Source organism: Dendrobates tinctorius, unplaced genomic scaffold (genome assembly GCF_039654945.1).
Source record: "Dendrobates tinctorius isolate UK_male_01 unplaced genomic scaffold, ASM3965494v1 ptg000004l, whole genome shotgun sequence".
Lineage (NCBI taxonomy): Eukaryota > Metazoa > Chordata > Amphibia > Anura > Dendrobatidae > Dendrobates > Dendrobates tinctorius.
In genome coordinates this window covers 11,897,786-11,917,736 of record NW_027361672.1, presented here as the reverse complement: position 1 = coordinate 11,917,736, position 19,951 = coordinate 11,897,786, and the positions used below count along the sequence as shown (strand labels likewise).

General features: G+C 46.4%; 1 protein-coding gene across 6 annotated transcripts in view; it reads left to right on the top strand.

Annotated features, from left to right (window-relative positions):
• Positions 1-19,951, top strand: part of LOC141082037 (cytidine monophosphate-N-acetylneuraminic acid hydroxylase-like) — a 296,760-nt gene that overhangs the window by 180,444 nt on the left and 96,365 nt on the right. For 5 of the 6 annotated variants that reach the window (XM_073566146.1, XM_073566143.1, XM_073566148.1 and 2 more), the window contains exons 7-9: positions 344-425; positions 763-900; positions 4,608-4,743. In XM_073566146.1, the coding sequence (XP_073422247.1) occupies positions 344-425; positions 763-900; positions 4,608-4,743 (356 nt within the window). The remainder of the gene's footprint in view (positions 1-343; positions 426-762; positions 901-4,607; positions 4,744-19,951) is intronic. The other variant, XM_073566144.1, reaches the window with a different exon arrangement.

Sequence of the window (19,951 nt, the reverse complement as noted above, 5' to 3'; positions counted from 1 at the left end):
TATAATGCCGCCCACACCACTAATTGGCAGTTTACACCGTGCATTGACAGCAATCAGCAGTTGGGGTGGGATTACACAGAACAGTTGACTTGGAGGTATCCGACACTTAGCCATGTAATGAGAATCTCCTGCTGATAAAACACTGATTTTATTGAAACAGCAATACACAGTCTAATTGGCACATCTCTGGAATCAGGCTCTTTGCCCCTACATTGTGCTGCTTTCAGATTACATAGCATAAATCTGCTGACAGATTCCCTTTTAAACGGTTACTTGATAGGCTGTTAAGGAAAAGCATATGAGACTTTCAGATCTACAGTGCTCTTATTTTTATTTGCTTCAGGTCAATGAACATCTTCGATTTATGATTCTGATGGATGGCGTTCACCCTGAAATGGACACATGCATCATAGTGGAATACAAAGGTAAAGAATTACTACTGATCATTAATAAACACTTAGCTAAAGACTCAGATTTAACTTATATAAGTCTAAAATAGGTAGGAAGTTCCCCAAGTGTGACCATTTTGTGAATATTTTGACACTTTTCTAACAAGGTCTAATAGTTTACAGCCTAAACTCAATCCATCATTGATTGCCCTGCTGATGACTCAGACAGTAGCTATTAGAGCTGCCCTCATTTTAACCCCATTGTTCTAATATTAAATGAATATCCTGCCAACGAAAAAGATGAATTTTCAGTGGAATTTTCAGTGTTACCGTTGTCTAAAATGGTAATAATAAATAAACTTTTAACTTGCAGGCCATAAAATACTCAATACAGTAGACTGCACTAGGCCAAATGGGAATAAGCTCCCCATGGACGTCGCTGTAATGATGAGTGACTTTGCAGGAGGTGCATCAGGATTTCCAATGACATTCAGCAGTGGAAAGTTTACAGGTAAAATAGAAAGATATATAAACCTACATGAAATATGAAAAGCAATTTTGCAGAATATCTATATCCAGAATCAGAATGCTTTCAGATATGTAGGAAGAGTTTAATCCAGTGACACAAGCACTATCATAAGGTTATTATAACACAGCTGTGTGAAACCAGCCTTGTGAAGTAATGGTGTGATGGAAGAAAAGTTATAAGTAAAAAAAAAAAAGCAACACATGCTAAACCATTCAGCTACAGTCAATATTTCAGAATAAAAAACGGTAAGAAATTTTTCTTTTGAAAAATGTGTATGGAAATCTGTGATCATGGGTTTTAGTTTTGGTATTCATATTTCCTCATTGAACTCATAAATATATTCAGTGTAAAAACATTTATGTTCGTTGGTGTAATGTGAAAAAATGTGGAAAAGTTAACAGGTTACCAAAATTTTTTCAAGTCACTGTATCTTGTTAGTACAAATGTTACGTTAAGGCTGTGTGCCCACGTAGCGATTTTTAAGCGTTTTTGCCGCGATTTTCGGTGCGAAAACGCTGCGAAAATGTTTAAAAATTGTGTACAGAACGCCCCCCATGCATTCCTATGGCATTCCGCACATGCTGTGCTAATGCTGCGCTTTTTTCCGCGGCAGAATCGCATGGCGGAAAAAATCGCAGCATGGTCATTCTTTTGTGCGGAATCGCAAAGAATTGCCGCGATTCCGCACCCATAGGAATGCATGAGAATCGCTTACTTCCCCCATGTGGCTATGCCCACCATGCGGGAAGTTAAGCATCTCATGTGTGGTTGGTACCCACGGTGTGGAGGAGAGGAGACTGTCCTCCAGGCCCTGGGCACCATACCCCTGTAAAAAAAAGAATAAAAAATAAAAAATCGGTGTATATTTACCTTCCGACGTCCCGCGCTGCATTCCCGGCCTCAGCGTTCCCAGTAATGCCTTGCGGCAAGGTCCTGTGATGACGTAGTCTCGCGTGACTCTAGCGGTCTCGCTAGATCGCTATAGTAACGCGAGACCAACGTCATCACAGGTCTCGCAAAGCATTACTGGGAACGCTGAGGCCGGGAATGCAGCGCGTGATGCCGGAAGGTAAATATACACCGATTTTTTTATTTTTTTTAGCATTTTAACATTCTATCTTTTACTATTGATGCCGCATAGGCAGCCTCAATAGTAAAAAGCTGGTCACACTTGTGAAACACTATGTTTGGTGGGAATAGAGCATTTACAGCTTCCTATTCCTCTGTTTTCTGTTGTAGGAACTTTAGTATCCATACAACCTTGGAGACCGGGCTCCAGATCATAAGCTCCAGCTGGGAACGAGTTCTCAACTCCGCTTAGTCTCCCAGCTTCTCTCTCCATGTCTACACACTTCGGCCTCCTCACACTAACTGACTAATTTCCCCTCCTGGCCCCCAGAGAGAAGCTCTTCCCCTTAGTATTGGTTCAGAGCTCTCTCTGCTGGCCTGGAGTGGGAAATGTGTTGCATGTTATGGTTAACTGCCAGAGAAACCCTTCATTGCTTCCAAGCCTGACATCACCCTCCCTGGAGGAAGGCAATGCCAGTGTGGCGACCATACTCCTGGGGGCGCCACATTGTCAATCATAACTTGCCAGCTGGTCAAGCAAACTAGCAGGCTCAGAAACTGCCGAGCTGCAATTGGCTGTATCAGGAGGGGAGGGCTGAAATCCCATGTCCCCAGAAAGAAAAATCTTTAATAGGGTATCTTACAGAATTTCTAAAAGCTAGAATTTTTCATAAATGCTCAATGTGTGCAAGTCCGTCCACTAATTTACAGTTACCTGGCTATTTTAGTAAGCCCCAAAGACTGTAATAGAGAGTACTGAGCACAAGGGTCCGTTTACATCTGCCGACTGGCAGCACTTAATGATTGCCGATCATTGCCGATTTGTTTGCTGAGTGGCGGTCACTTAATGGCCTGTTAACACTGGCAGAGTGAGCTTCAGTGGTGCCGTGTGAACAATGTTCAGGTTGGTCTGTTATAGAATGTTAAGGCCCCATCACACACACAGCGATCTTGCTAGCGAGATCGTTGATTTTGTGATGCCACAGCGATCTCGCCAGTGAGATCGCTATGTGTGACGGGATCAGTGACCGGCCCCCTCCGCCGGGTATCGCTGATCGTGCAGCATCGTCCTGGGCCATTTTTTCATCGTTGCTCTCCCGGTGCGTGTGGCAGCGGGAGCCAATGATCAGCGAGGCTCCCAGTGCTCTAAGCAGGCACTGGGAGCTGGTATCTAAGGTAAATATCGGGTTACTAAGCGGCGCGCGTCAGTTACCCTATGTGTACCTTAGAAACTTGCGTGCTGGCAGCTCCCTGCGCCATATTTACCTTAGATACTAGCGTCCTCACTGGTGCTGATTACTGGTGAAGCTGCCTGTTTGCAGCTCACCAGCAATCGTAGCGATGCATCAGCGATCCTGACAAGGTCGTATCATTGTCGGGATCGCTGGTGCATCTTTATGTGTGACGGGGCCTTTAAGTATACATAGGCTGCCATTGTTCTTGGCAGCGCAGATGCTGTTGACCTAGGACAATGCACTCCCAAAAACAATGATCTTTTGTGCAAACCAAAAGATCACTGTAAGGCGATTGTCATCTTGTTCCTTCAAGTAAAGGCCCCGTCACAAACAGTGATATCGCTAGCGAGATTGCTGATTTTGTGACGCCACAGCAATCTCGCCAGTGATATCTCGGTGTGTGACACACATCAGTGACCACACCCCCCCCCCGCCGGGTATCGCTGATCGTGCTCGAACGTCCTGGGCCATTTTTTGATTGTTGGTCTCCCACTGGCCAGCGCGCATCGCTGCATGTGACAGCGAAAGACCAACGATCAGCGACGCTGCACGCTGGTTTCCAAGGTAAACAGCGGGTATCTAAGAATCGCGCGGCTCGTAGATACCCCCTGTTTACCTTGGATACCAGCTTGCTCGCTGGTCCTGATTGCTGGTGGGTCTGTCTATGTGACAGCTCACCAGCGATCAGCTAACTATGTCCCAGCGATCCCATCCATGTCGGATCATTGGTGGGATCGCTGGGACATTGAAGCGTGTAACGGGGCCCTTAATGGAAGCTTGTCTAGATTGCATGATTTCTCAGAACCCTACACTATGTTGCTTTTAGATGAGGTAGCAATAACCTGACAAATTCCCTTTAAGATGTACATTTAATTGTGCAAAATGGACTTTAATTAAAGGGAATCTACCACTAGCTTTTTGCTACCCCATCTGAGAGCTGCACAATGTAGGGGCAAAGACCACTCTGATTCCACTGATGTGTCACTTAACTGGGTGCAGCAATTGTGATAAAATCACTGTTTTTCTCCTGCAGATGTAGCAGAGCTCAGAATGATGCTCTATCTCTGCCCATGCCACTAATTGGCAGATTCCTTTGTACACTGTATTTTTACCAAAAACTGCTAATCAGTGGTAGATGCAGGGTTGTCATATAGTAATAACCCACTGCTAATGAAACACCAATTTTGTTGGAGCAAAACACACAGCTCAGTAAGTGACACATCTCTGGAATCAGGGTCTCTGCCCCTGCATAATGCTGCTCTCAGGATTCCATAACAAAAACCTGCTGACTTGCCTTTAAGAGCTGTTTAAGGTAATGATAAGAAAATAATATTATAATATATTAAATATATGATTGAGAGGTTGGTCTGTGCTTCATATCTACAGAGGAATGGAAATCCCAGTTCATCAAAACAGAGAGAAAGAAATTGTTGAACTACAAGGCTCAGCTCATAAAGGATTTGAACCCTTATATCTACTGTCCCTTTGCTGGTTACTTTGTTGAGGCTCATCCATCAGATAGGTATGTTTACGGTCCAGGAATTTTCAGATGGCTGGAAAACCTGTTAAGGATGTTTAAAATTGTTAAAATCCCCAAAACAATAGCATGTAACAGATTCATGTTTAATCAGTGAACAGAAATGAGATAGATATACAGTACCTTGTTGGTGAATATGGCGCCCACCGGACACTCCAGCTATTGTAGTGAGGCGAAGAGCTTGTACACAGCACAAATATTAGGCAAGTAAATAATTTGACAATATCTCCGTTTTTATGCATACTGTAAGGTAGCGCTTGTTACTCAGGTTTGATAAGAAAGAAAAAATGTTAGCTTACCGGGTTGGTTCAAAGGAAAAGCTGCTGTACTGTGTAGGCTCTCAGCAACGGATAAATGACAGGAGCTCTTGCCAACAATAATTGCGAAAAGGAGATAAATCCAGCGAGCCAAGTTTGAAGTATTTAAAAAATCTTGTTCTTTATTTCAAATGTAGATTAAAAATATTTATCCATAGCAGCATACCTGCCTTATCTATAATATGCTGCTATGGATAAATATTTTTAATCTACGTTTGAAATAAAGAACAAGATTTTTTAAGTACTTCAAACTTGGCTCGCTGGATTTACTCAGGTTTGGGGATACTCGCTTGGCTGCAGAAAGCCAGGTCCGGCACAGGCTTTTCAACATAAACATAGTCCATATGGTTTATTGTACAGCATAAACCATAGCAGCATGCAACAGTCTTACAGCAGACAACAAGGAATCTTCATAGTGGAGCTCTGCTCCCCTTAGCCCTGTGGTCACACAGGCTGTGCCTTATCCAGTCAATAGGCTATACAGTCTCTCAGTTAATCTCCCCTGTCTGGGTTACCTCTTAGCTGCTTCACACTACAGACATCCGTTCCCTCCTGGGAACTGTCAGATACATGCAGCCATTATACACAGCCTCCATACGTGCTCTTCAGGAAGCCTGCCGAGACCTTCCATATGGGCCAATCAGATCCAGGCATTCTCTCATGTGACCTACCCTGGTCACCTTATATGGTTCGTAGCCACGCCCACCGCACCTCATTGCAGGTCCTTCACAACCACACACATAGGTTTTTTATGGGCGTTTTTAGACACGCCCCTGGGTGGGTTTGTAGGTGACTGGTCCCACCTGTCTCACCAGCCACCTGAAGGCTTCCCTGACACTCTGTAACAAAACCTCAGCAGTACCTCTGCTGATCAACACACGATCAAGCCTTCATCCCAAGGCCACCCACCTTGGGATACATAACGGTCATTTACCATCCTATACCCATTTCTACAATGGATATGCCTGTATACCCGTTCTGGGACACCCACACAGCGCTCCCTAGTGGATACCGTGGTCACTGCACCACAATACCTTCCAACTCCAAGCTGTATAAACTTGAATGCTGATTAGATGAAGCAGATAAAGTGAGGAATATTTGTGTAATAAGGGAGAATGTGGCTGCCAGTAAAGGTCTTAGAGATGAAAGAATAATGATATGCCTCCTGGCTCATCAGATCTAACCCTTGTGGGTTAGACTTGTTAGACTAAACTTGTGGGCCCTTAAACAGGAGATTTACAGGGAAGGAAAACAGTCCATCTCTCTGAACAGTATCCAGGAGGCTGTGGATGGTGCTGCCAAAAATTGATTGTCAACAGATTAAAAAAACTGACTATCTCCATGGTTGGATGGCTTATGAGTGTCACTGAAAGCTAGGGGTGGCTATATTGTAATCTGGTATTTTTCAATATTTTGAGTTATTTGGTTTTTATTCTCACTTTAAAGGGGTTATTGATAGCTTTGAAATTATTTACATTTAATCTATGTTGTTGTAGAAAGTGTTAATTAGCAAATTAACCCTATACCTGCAGATTCATAGCATTATCGAACCTGACAGGTTCCCCTTAAAGAGTCCTCCTATATGTCTACTAAAGGTTCTTGTAGTGCATCCTACAAAGAATGATATGGAACTACTATTAATCAAAGTTTTTATGTCATATTGTCTACCAGTGATCCAAATGGTTTTGTTTTTTCAGCATACTTACGCAGACTGCCACACTTAGGGTATGTGCACACGCTGCGGATTCTGCTGCGGATCCGCAGCGGTTTTGGCTCTGCGGGTCCGCAGCAGATTTTGCTGCATTGTACAGTACCTTTATTTCCTATGGAAAAAAAAAAAGGAGTGCACATGCTGCGGATTTTTCCGTGCGGTTTTGCTGCGGTTTACAATCCGCAGCATGTCAATTCTTTTGTGCAGAACCGCTGCGGTTTCACACCTCATCCATTATGAGGTGTAAAACCGCAGGCAAATCCGCAGGACTTTAGTTCTGCGGATTTATCTGCGGATTTTACTACAAAATCCGCAGATCAAAAAACTCTGTGTGCACATACCGTTATAAAACGCCTTGGTTTCCAGCCATATTAGTGCTTATTTATTGGGTGACATGTACAGGCTAGGTGTACAGTGTCCATTTTAGGACATGATCATATATCAAAGTCAAACATCAGAAATACTCTGTCTGATAACTGACTTCTGATACCCGAATTCTGACACCTATATCAGACAGAGTATTTCTGCTGTTTGACTTTGATATGTGATCATGTCCTAAAATGGACCCTGTATAGGTGATCTCATGTTACTTATCCTTGTCGGGATATAGAATAGGTAAAACAATTCCTGATTCTCACAATTTAATAATATTCTTGACTATAATAATTATATGGACAAACAATAATTTATTTTTTAGCACAGTTAAGCGTATACAGTTTGTGTTCTATCCCCCCTGAATTAGCGTATGATCTATACAGTAGATAGATGGATTTTACATTTAAAAATTCACCTGTCGGTAAGTTGTGTTTTACATAGTTGGAATGACAACTCATTCCAAAACTAAGAACCTTTCACAAATAATAGTAGAGTACGTGAAACGTGTAGAGTAGTGTTATATTTTTCTTCAGATTGTCCTATTTTTAACTTTGTCAATCTATTTTTTAACATGGATTAATAAAGAAATGCGCTTTTAAGAAAAAAAATTTTTGAAGGATGAGTGCTGGACTTTTGTACGCTTTTGTGAAATTACGTAATCTAAATTTGATTCCAGCCTGAGTTTTGTCTCTGCACTATCTATGGAATTACACTTAGAGCTGTGTAGGAGGTTAGCTGAACATGTATTTTTATAGTTAGGTAATTGTACAGATTTTATAGGCTTAAAAGAAGAGATCCTAAGCTCCCTCCTCTGCTCCTGATATTCTGCCCGTAATGGACAAACCATGAGCAGATTTGGTTTCCAGCATCACATGTATGCGGATGACACCCAGCTATACACCTCTTCACCTGACATTCCTCCCACTTTAATGCAAATTACCATGAATTGTCTGTCTGCTGTCTCTAACATCTTGTCCTCTCTCTATCTGAAACTGAATCTCGCCAAAACAGAACTCCTTGTGTTTCCTCACTCTGCGAACCTACCTATATCTGACTTTGCAAGTTCCATGGGTGGTGCAATCATAACTCCCAAACAGCAAGTTCGCTATCTTGAGGAAATGCCGGCGTCACCACCAAGTGCCAGGACCCTGAGCAAGCGGGGGGCCCACTCGCCATCGAGGACACCAGCATGCTATGGGTCCCGTGAGATGTGGGTCCGATGCCAGTGCGGGCACTGCCACTGGGCTCCTCCCCCACATTCTTTAAACTGTTTGAAATCCTTACCTCTTCTCATTCCCCACTGGCTGCAGACCCAGTCTCTTCTGCATCTTCTGACTCTGATGTCTCAGGGTAGAGGGCATGATGACATCCTCTATGCTGAGCAGTGCAGAGCCAGAATAGGCTGAAGACACCAGAGCTGAGGAGACCAGAGCTGAAGTCAGCGGGGAATGAGAAGAGGTAAGTATTTGATTATTTATTTTTTATGATGCCCATTCTGTATGGATCATTTTATGGGGTCCATTATTGTGTTTGGAGCATTATATATTGGGCCCATTCTGTATGGTGCATTATATGGAGCCCATTCTTTATGGAGAATTACATGGGGCCATTCTGTATGAAGCATTATATGGAGCCCATTCTCTATGGAGCATTATATGTGGCTGAATCTCTATGGAGCATTATATGGGGCCCATACTGTTTGGAGCATTATATGGGACTCATATATGGGGTCATTACTCTGTATGGAGCATTATATGAGGTCCATCCATTTTTCTGTATGGAGCAATGGCACAGCCAATGACAATGGTACAACAGCCAGGATAAGGACAACCCATGCTATTCGGTTCAGCAGGCAGACAAGAGAAGCAGGAAAAAATGAAAACATGGAGCCAGGAGTGTGAATATGTGCATGCCCTATAGATGCATAATTAGTCCAGAACTTGCAGCAATTGAATGTTTAATGGCTGTTTAATATCAGAGTTGTATGCTATCAGCAGGTTGATAACCAATGGCTGAGACATATACAATCATCAAATTGTTAACCCCAGACAGTATTGATGAACATGAACAAGCAAACTCGACACTTGCTTACTTCTTGAAAAGATTGCACACTGTTGCAGAAGTTAAGGGTACTTCACACTAAGTGAGATTGCTAGCGAGATCGCTGATGTGTCACCGATTTTGTGACACAACAGTGATCTCACCAGAGATCTCGCTGTGTGTGACACGCATCAGTGACCGGCCTCCCCACCGGGTATCGCTGATTGTGCAGCAATGTCCTGGGCCATTTTTTGATCGCTAGTCTCCCACTGGCCAGCACGCATCGCTGCGTGTGGCAGTGGGAGATCAACGATCAGCGAGCTCCCAGCGCTGTAAGCAGACGTTGGGAGCTGGTATCCAATGTAAACAGCGGGTAACTAAGCACGTGCGTCGCTTAGTTACCCGCTGTGTACCCTGGATACCAGCGTGCTTGCGCTGGGAGCTGGTATCCAAGATAAACAGCGGGTAACTAAGCGCTGCACATGCTTAGTTACCCGCTGTTTACATTGGATACCAGCTCCCAGCGCAAGCACACTGGTATCCAGGGTACACAGCGGGTAACTAAGCGACGCGCGCCCTTAGTTACCCGCATCCTCGCTGGTCCAGATCGCTGGTGAGATCTGCCTGTTTGACAGCTCACCCATGATGATGTAGCGACGCACCAGCGATCCTGACCAGGTCGTATCATTGTCAGGATCGCTGGTGCGTCGTTTAGTGTAACGGGACCCTTATAGCATGAACAGCAATAGTATTAGGGTACCGTTACACTTAGCGATGCACCAGCGATCCCGACAACGATATGGATCGCTGGTGCATCACTAAGTGGTCGCTAGTGAGCTGCCACACAGGCAGATCTCACCAGTGACATAGCAGGGGTCGGGGGTCGCTACTTACCTGTCAGACGAGGCGATCCTGACGTCCTCCCGCCCGCGTCCACGCATCGCTCGTCAGTGCCGCAGTAAGCCCAGCAGGAAGCGCCCAACGAGAAATGGTCCAGGACCTTCTCGCGCGATCAGCGATAACCAGCGGGGGAGCGGTCGGAGATAAGTATCAGACATAGCGATATCGCTAGCAATATTGCTATAACGTCACAAAAAACAGTGACGTTACAGCGATATTGCTAGCGATATCGCTATGTGTAACGGGGGCTTAAGTATACAAGAGTTTGATAAGCCTACGGCAGACAAATGGTTAACTACAGGTGTGAAGTAAATGAGAATTAGACGGTAAACAAGCAGGAGTTTGTTGATGAGATGATTAACCAGCTGAGAGAAATGGATGGTGAGAACTCTTGAAGTACATAGGGAACTGAATAAAAACTTTGGGTGATGATGTCAAAGAAAAACCTTGAAAAACCTAGTATAGATTACTGCAAAGGGACATGACCATGTGAGAGAAGGGTCTTGTGCAATTCCAGGACTGGTGAATAATACTGGAACAAGGGGTGAACCTAGCTTCTCTGTTGCCTGAGGCGAACAACAAAATGACGCCCCCCCACACACACACAAAGTAAATTTTCATATCTATCCTGTAAAACTGAGTACAATACTGGACATTTTGATATAGATAAATAGAAAAAAAAGGTGTCCAAACACAAGGATGTCAGCGCCATCGCACGCACATACAAGAACAACACAGAAGTATCCAGAACAAGGGTCATTAATGGCAGTGGTAGGCCTGGCACAGGGCCGGACTGGGACAAAAAAGCAGCCCTGCCACACAAATCCCACCAGCCCACAAACTATAACACTCCTCACCCCGATCAGTGAATTTTTGCTATACTTTGTCGTCCCCTCATCACTCTCTTATAGGAGTTATTTGACGAGCCACATGTGAATGGCACCACAGTGCGTATGATTGACCACAGCTCCATTTACATGGTGCTCTTCAAAGCTACGTTTCCCAGGATCATGGTGGTCCCAGCGGTCAGATCCACAACAAACAGAAAGTCATCCCCTATCCCCACATAATGCTCCATAGAGTATTATGTGCCCCATATATTACTGCATACAGTATAATGGGCACCATATATTTCTTCATACAGTATAATGGGCCCCATATATTACTTCATACAGCATAATGGGCACCATATATTACTACATACAGTATAATGGGCACCATATATTATTTCATACAGTATAATGGGCCCCATATGTTACTTCATACAGTATAATGGGCCCCATTTATTGCTGTATACAGCATAATGGGCACCATATATTACTGCATACAGTATAATGGGCACCATATATTACTTCATACAGTATAATGGGCACCATATATTACTTTATACAGTATAATGGGCCCCATATATTACTTCATACAGCATAATGGGCACCATATATAACTTCATACAGTATAATGGGCCCCATATAATTCTTCTCCCCAAACCCCGCTGCTCTGGTCTCCTCAGTGTATTACAGTGTATTCTGATCCTCCGCACTGCTTGGCACAGGGACATCATTAACTTTACATATATAATTGTCCACTTGGACTGATAATAATAGTGATTTGTTTGTACCCTGTTGTCTGGGGCTGGCCCACTTTATGGGGGTGCTCAGGGCATATGATTATACACCAGTAAAAAGTATGAGAGGCTCAATGTGACCAGTGCCACCTAGTTTCCTACCCCTCTTATTCTACTGGTACTGTGGTCACACTGACTGGTACTGAGGAAAAGAGAGAAAGAACAGAGAGAAAAAAGAAAACCGAGAAAGAAAGAACAGAGAGAGAAAGAAAGAGGGGAAAGAAAGAAGGAAAGAAACAGAGAGAGAAAGAAAGAACAGAGAGAGAGAGAAAGAAAGAAAAAAAGAAAGATTAGAGAGATAAAGAAACAGAGAGAGAAAAATTCTATCAAGATACTATAGCAGCCCGGCTCCCACTGTAGTGCCCACCAGAGCCACCTGATGCAGGACATATCATGATCCACTCACATGGCCAGCATCCCCGAGTCCAAGGCGATCCTGCTGTCCGCGCTGTTGGAGGAGGACACGGTGATGGATCTGAAGCATTCCCTGAAGTGCCTCCATGGTTCCATCACAATCTCCTCCCGAAATTACCTAATATCCGGTCAGCTTCTAGCACATCACTTCCAGTCGAACGTTACGTGCGAATTTTAAAGTGCTCCTCGAGGCTCCGCCATGTACTCCTGTGTCCGCAGGAAAAGTAAGCTCCAAGCCGGGGCAGTGGGGCAGAATATCTCTCAAAATCGGGACTGTCCTGCTGGGAGGTATGAATGCTCCCCACCATACACCTTGTACACGTATGGCTCTGCACACATCATACACACATGATTCCGCTTTTTATGCCTCGTACACACAAGGCTCCGCTCTGTACACCTCGCGCACACACACGGCTCCACTTCGTAAACCTCGTACACATGCGGCTCTGCTCCGTACACCTTGTACACTTGTGGCCACGCTCTGTAAACCTTGTACACAAATGGCTCCACTCCGTAAACCTTGTACACATGCGGCGCTGCTCCATACACCTCGTACGCGTACGACTCCGCTCCGTACACCTCGCACACATGCTGCTCCGCTCTGTACACCTCGCACACGTGCTGCTCTGCTCCGTACACATACGGCTCTGCTCCGTACACCTCACACACACACACGGCTCTGCTCCTTACACCTCGTACACACACATGGCTCCGCTCCTTACACCTCACATATTCATGGTCTGCTCCATACACCACGTACACACACGGCTCCGCTCCATACACCTCGCACACGCATGGCTCCGCTCCGTACACCTCACACACGCGCTGCTCCGCTTCGTGTACACACACGGCTCCGCTCTGTACACCTCATACACACACACGGCTCCACTCCATATGCCTTGTACACACACGGCTCTGCTCTGTACACCTCGTACACACACAAGGCTCTGCTCCGTACACCTCGTACACACACACACGGCTCCGCTCCGTACACCTCGTACACAAACATACTGTCAGAGACACCGCACTGAACTTGCTCACTGAGCCAGTGCGCGTGCCCTGAGTAAAGCGAAAGCGTGCTCAAAGCTACCTGTGGAGCGGGCAGCAACCGAATAGATGCGTACTTCAGAGCCGCAGGACCTGAAGCACGTGACTGCTAGTGGCGTGGCCTAAACTCCACAGAGCTAGGAGCTGCAAGACAATTCCTAGCAGAGTAACTGCGAAACAAAGTTACCCAGGGGCATAGACAGTGAGAATAGTCAGGACGTAGCCAATGAGTCACACACAGAGATAGCTGCAAGGTACCAAAGGGGGCGAGCAGAGAGTAGTCAGGTCACAGGCAATGAGTCATACACAGATAATAACGCAGTACAAAATCAACAGGCAAACTCACAACGGGAAACAGAGCCGGGTCAGAACCATATAAACAAGCAATAGCAAAAAACAGGCACACGGGGGTGAGCACACTAGGCCAAAGGCAAAAGTATAACTGGCAGGGATTGAAGCTACCCAGAGGTTTATGAAGCTCTCCCAGAACCAGAAAGAGGCAACAATCATTAACCCCAAGTGTGCAGGTCAAAACCTGCACAGAGCTCCAGACATTAACCCCCGGTGTGCAGCTCAAAAACCTGCACTGGGATCATGACAGTATCCCCCTCTCAACGGGGGGCCTCTGGACCCCCAGGCTTCCTCGGGTACTTGGCATGGAACGCCTGAACCAGGCGATCTGCATGTACCGAACAAGCAGGGACCCATGAGCGCTCTTCTGGTCCATATCCCTTCCAGTGGACCAGGTACTGCAAAGAGCGGCGCACCCGCCGAGAGTCCACAATATGTCCGACCTCATACTCCAATTGACCCTCCACCCGCACTGGAGGAACAACAGTCTCAGAGTTCTCTTTGACAGATCCTGCTGGTTTCAACAGAGACTTATGGAACACATTAGATATTTTTAAGGAGGCGGGGAGACACAACCTATATGCCACAGGGTTGACTATCTCCATAATCTCGTACGGACCAATGAACTTTGGTCTCAACTAGTGTTGAGCATTCCGATACCGCAAGTATCGGGTATCGGCCGATACTTGCTGTATCGGAATTCCGATACCGACTTCCGATATTTTTTCAATATCGGAAGTCGGCATCGGAATCGGAAGTTCAAAGTTGATTGACAGCCTGACGTCATCATGATGCGCGGTGTGTGCGCATCATGATGCGCCGTCATTTCGGGCCTTCCGGGGGTCTCTGCCGGCCTGCCGGGGGGCTGTGCCGGCCTGCCGGGGGGCTGTGCACCCTGTGGGGGTCTGTACCGGCCTGCCGGGGGGCTGTGCCGGCCTGCCGGTGGTCTGTGCACCCTGTGGGGGTCTGTGCCGGCCTGCCGGGGGGCTGTGCCGGCCTGCCGGGGGGCTGTGCCGGCCTGCCGGGGGGCTGTGCTGATGTCCAGGGGTCTGTGCAAGCATCGTCCGATGGGACTACAAGTCCCATCTGGCGATGCCTGCTACCATGACAGTGATTGACACATTAGCCAATGATGGGACAGTAGTAGTCCCATCATCCGGCTAATGTGTTAAATGTTAAAAAAAAAAAAAAAAATTCCCACACAGCAATGGCATAAAGTGAGACTAGGGACTTTTTTTTTTTTAAGTGGCGGAGGAATACAGTGCGGAAGGATACCTACCTTCCGTCATTGGATTCCTGCAGCCCGTAGAGAACGGCAGCAACAGCTGATGCTGCAGTTCTCTACCCAAGATCGTCGTGGGACACACTCGTGGACTGCTTCGGATCGTGGGTGAGTATTTTTGTGGTTTGTTATGTTAATATTTATTCCGTAAAAGACAATGGCTTCGGGGAACAATGTGACAAGTATTGGTAAGTATGTTACTCTATGTTATATGTACTGTATGTCTATGTATGTATTGTATGAATGTATTGTATGTAGTATGTATGTAGTATATATGTGGTATGTATGTAGCATGTAGTATGTATGTAGTATGTATGTAGCATGCATGTAGCATGCAGTATGTATGTAGCATGCATGTAGTATATATGTAGTATGTATGTAGCATGTAGTATGTATGTAGTATATATGTGGTATGTATGTAGCATGTAGTATGTATGTAGCATGCATGTAGTATGTATGTAGCATGCATGTAGTATATATGTAGTATGTATGTAGCATGTAGTATGTATGTAGCATGCATGTAGTATATATGTAGTATGTATGTAGCATGTAGTATGTATGTAGTATGTATGTAGTATATATGTAGTATGAATGTAGCATGTAGTATGAATGTAGCATGTATGTAGTATGTATGTTGTATGTATGTAGCATGTAATTTTTTTTTTTTTTTTTTTTTTTTACATTCAACACATTAGCCGGATGATGGGACTACTACTGTCCCATCATTGGCTAATGTGTCAATCACTGTCATGGTAGCAGGCATCGCCCGATGGGACTTGTAGTCCCATCGGACGATGCCTGCACAGACCCCCGAAGCCTGCACAGCCCCCCGGCAGGCCGGCACAGCCCCCCGGCAGGCCGGCACAGCCCACCGGAGCCTGCACAGCCCCCCGGCAGGCCGGCACAGACCACCGGAGCCTGCACAGCCCCCCGGCAGGCCGGCACAGCCCCCCGGCAGGCCGGCACAGCCCACCGGAGCCTGCACAGACCCCCTGGCAGGCCGGCACAGCCCCCCGAAAGGCCCGTACAGACCCCAGAGAGGCTGTACAAGGGAAAAACAGGATTTTTCTTATTCCGATACCGGAAGTCCCATAGACTTGAATGGGACTTCCGGTATCGGAATCGGCGATACCGATACTTTTTTTTTAAGATCGGCCGATCCATTCCGATCCGATACTTTGAAGTATCGGACGGTATCGCTCAACTCTAGTCTCAACTTAACTGATGGTACCTTTAAGTTGATGTTACGCGTGGAGAGCCAAACCTTCTCTCCCACCTGAATCATGTCTCCCGAGGCTCTCTTTTTGTCCGCAAAATATTTGTATCTCCCCTGGGCCCGAGATATATTACGCCGGACTTCAGCCCAGAGGTTTTTTAACCGTTGAACGGACCCCTCTGCTCCTGGACAACCGGAATCCACCCGAGAAAATTCCCCAAAATGCGGATTAAAGCCATAGTTAATCAGGAATGGGGACATGTTGGTGGACTGACTCACCCGGTTGTTAAAAGCGAATTCAGCCAACGGTAACGCATCACACCAATCCTCCTGTCTGGCGGAGGTCAGACACCTGAGAATTTGTTCCAGGGATTGATTGGTGCGTTCCGTCTGACCATTGTTCTCCGGGTGATATGCCGACGAGAAGGCGAGTGAGATGCCCAATTTCATACAGAACGCCCTCCAAAATTTGGCCACAAACTGCACACCTCTATCAGACACCACATTCAGGGGTACCCCATGCAATCGGACCACATGCTGTACAAACAACCTTGACAATGTTTCTGCTGAAGGTAATGCTGCCAAGGGAATGAAATGGGCCTGTTTAGAAAACCTATCCACCACCACCCAGATCACGGTATTGCCCCTGGAAGGTGGAAGGCCGGTAACAAAATCCATGGAAAGATGAGTCCATGGCCTATCAGGAACCGGTAAAGGTATGAGTTCCCCAGCCGGTCGGTTATGCGAGCTTTTGGAACGGGCACACATGCCACAAGCAGAAACAAATTCCTTGACATCGGACCTTAATGAAGGCCACCAAAAACCCCTGGTTACTGCCTCTCTAGTGGCCGTGATACCTGGATGAGCACTCAGCCTAGAATCATGAAACTCCTGCAGAAGTCTAGGCCGCAATGAATCTGGAACAAACAGTTTATCGCTTGGCCTGGTTGCCGGAGCTAGGGCCTGAGCCCTTAGGATTTCTTGTTCCAACTCAGTTGAGACCCCCGCCACTACCACCCCTGGGGGAAGAATGGAGGTCGGCAGCTCAGGGGGAGACACTGGATCAAAACTTCTGGACAGGGCATCCGCTTTAACATTTTTGGACCCCGGTCGAAAAGTAATTGAGAACTGAAATCGTGAAAAAAAAAGTGACCAACGGGCCTGTCTAGGAGTAAGCCTCTTAGCAGATTCAAGGTATGCCAAATTTTTGTGATCCGTGACAACCGTGATAGGGTGAGCCGCCCCTTCCAAAAAGTGCCTCCATTCCTCAAATGCCAGCTTGACCGCAAGAAGTTCTCTATTGCCTACATCATAGTTTTTCTCAGCTGAAGAGAACTTCTTGGAGAAGAAGGCACAGGGTTTGAGATTGGTAAGGGTGGCCGGACCCTGGGACAGCACAGCCCCCACCCCCACTTCAGAAGCATCCACCTCCACAATGAATGGTTTGGACGGGTCAGGTTGCACCAACACCGGGGCAGACATAAAACATTTCTTAAACGCTGAGAAGGATTCCTTAGCGAGTACAGACCAATTTTTTACATCAGCTCCCTTCTGGGTAAGATCCGTGAGTGGTTTAACCACTTGTGAGAAACCTTTAATGAATCTCCGGTAATAGTTCGCAAATCCTAAGAAGCGCTGGAGCCCCTTGAGATCTCGAGGCTGAACCCAGTCAGCGATCGCCAGCACCTTCTTGGGAGCCATACGAAATCCCTCACAGGACACAATCAACCCCAAAAAAAGACAGCTCCTGTACAAAAAACCAACATTTTTCCAATTTGGCGAACAATTGGTTCTCCCTGAGTCTCTGGAGAACAGTCTTTAGATGTTGCAAGTGAGATTGACTGTCCGGGGAATACACCAAAATATCATCCAAATAAATAATAACAAAATGGCCTATCAGATCAGAAAACACAACATTGATGACATTTTGGAAAATAGCGGGTGCATTAGTTAACCCAAATGGCATTACCAGGTTCTCAAAGAGTCCTTCTGATGTGAGGAATGCCGTTTTCCACTCGTCCCCTTCCCAAACCCTTATCAGATTGTAGGCCCCCCGCAGATCTAACTTGGAGAACCATTGGGCCCCAGCTAACTGGTTACATAAGTCTGGGATGAGGGGAAGCGGGTAAGAGTTCCTAACCGTTATCTTGTTCAGTTCCCGAAAGTCGAGGCACAGCCGCAAACCACCATCTTTTTTCTTCACAAAGAAGAACCCTGCTGCCACAGGTGACACAGAAGGCCTGATATGCCCTTTGCGGAGACTCTCAGCTATGTACTCCTTCATGGCTTGGCGCTCAGGCCCAGACAAATTGAACAATCGAGCCTTAGGTAACTTGGCTCCGGGTACTAAATCAATGGCACAATCATAGGGTCTATGTGGTGGCAGCGCTTCAGCCTCACTTTCGGAAAAAACGTCTTCGAAATCTTTCAGGTACTCCGGAATACCTTCCAGATCGACAGATGACACAGACACAGATTTAACAGCGTTAACAAGATGTCCCCGGTTACCACATTTACTATTGCATCCCCATTGAGTGGTTTCCCCTGTAACCCAATCAATGGTAGGATTATGGCGTTGAAGCCAAGGCATCCCCAGTACCAGTCCTGCAGGCAAGTTATCTACCACCAGACAACTTAGTTTCTCCACATGAGTGGAACCCACTTTTAGAGAAAAAAGTTCAGACCTGCAACAGATACCATCTTGGGTAAGAGGAGATGAGTCAATTGCCACAAGTTTAACAGGATCGTGAAGCCTGACTGTCCCTATCTTATAAAGATTCATAACCTTGGTATCAATCAGGTTCACAGCCGAACCGCAGTCAATAAAAGCAGTAGTCTGAACAGGACCATAACCAAGTTCCAGTTCCACCTGCAGCACCATTTTTGCACATGAGGAAAATTGTACCTGAAGGTCTGGGTAGCCTCCTCGATTACTACCCAGACCTAGTCGTTTCCCGCCATCTTGGAGGATGACGGACAGGAGGGGCAGTCCTTCTTCCAATGTCCAGATTTCCCACAATAGAAGCACAACTGCTTTTCCCGGCGGCGTCTTCTTTCCTTTCCCTCACAGGTGACAGCGCTCACCTCCATAGCCATAGGAAGAGTCTGGGTCTCATCTCCACTGAAGAATAAGGGCATTTCCCGTTGCATAATGCCTCTAGCCCGCAGCCTGTGATCCATGCGAACCGCTTGGACCATGGCATCCTCCAGGGAGTCAGGCGGAGGATGAAGTGCCAAAGCATCCTTCAGACATTCACACAGGCCTCAGTGGAACAGCCCCCGCAGGGCAGCGTCACTCCAGGAAATCTCCGCTGCCCAACGTCTGAATTCAGTACAGAACCATTCAGCCGAGTGCTCCCCCTGACAGACACTCATCACTTTGTCCTCAGCCAACCGCACTCTATCAGGCTCATCATAAATAAGACCTAAGGCTTCAAAAAACGCATCCACAGACATTCTCTCAGGGGCAGAAGAGGAAAGCAAGAATGCCCAGGCTTGTGGGGACCCCCTAAGCAGGGACATCACCACCCCCACCCTCTGTTTCTCATCCCCAGAGGAGCGGGGTCTCAAAGAAAAAAAAGCTTACAGCCCTCCTTAAATGCCCTGAAATCATCCTTGTTACCAGAAAATATATCTGGCAATTTAACCGGGGATTCAGGTGGGACTAAAATGACATCTCTATTCCCCACCTGCTGGAAGCCAGCGGAAAGTACCCCCTGAACTGAGTCCTCAACCCGCCGTTGGGACTGGGCCAGAGCTTGGTGTTCCAAACTAAGCTTCTGCAGTGACTGAGTCAAGCTTTTCACCTGCTCAGATAAAGCACACATTGGGTCCATGCTGCAGAAGTGAGGAGAGAAAGAAAAAAATTGTAGGCCAGTTATACTGTCAGAGACACCGCACTGATCTTGCTCACTGT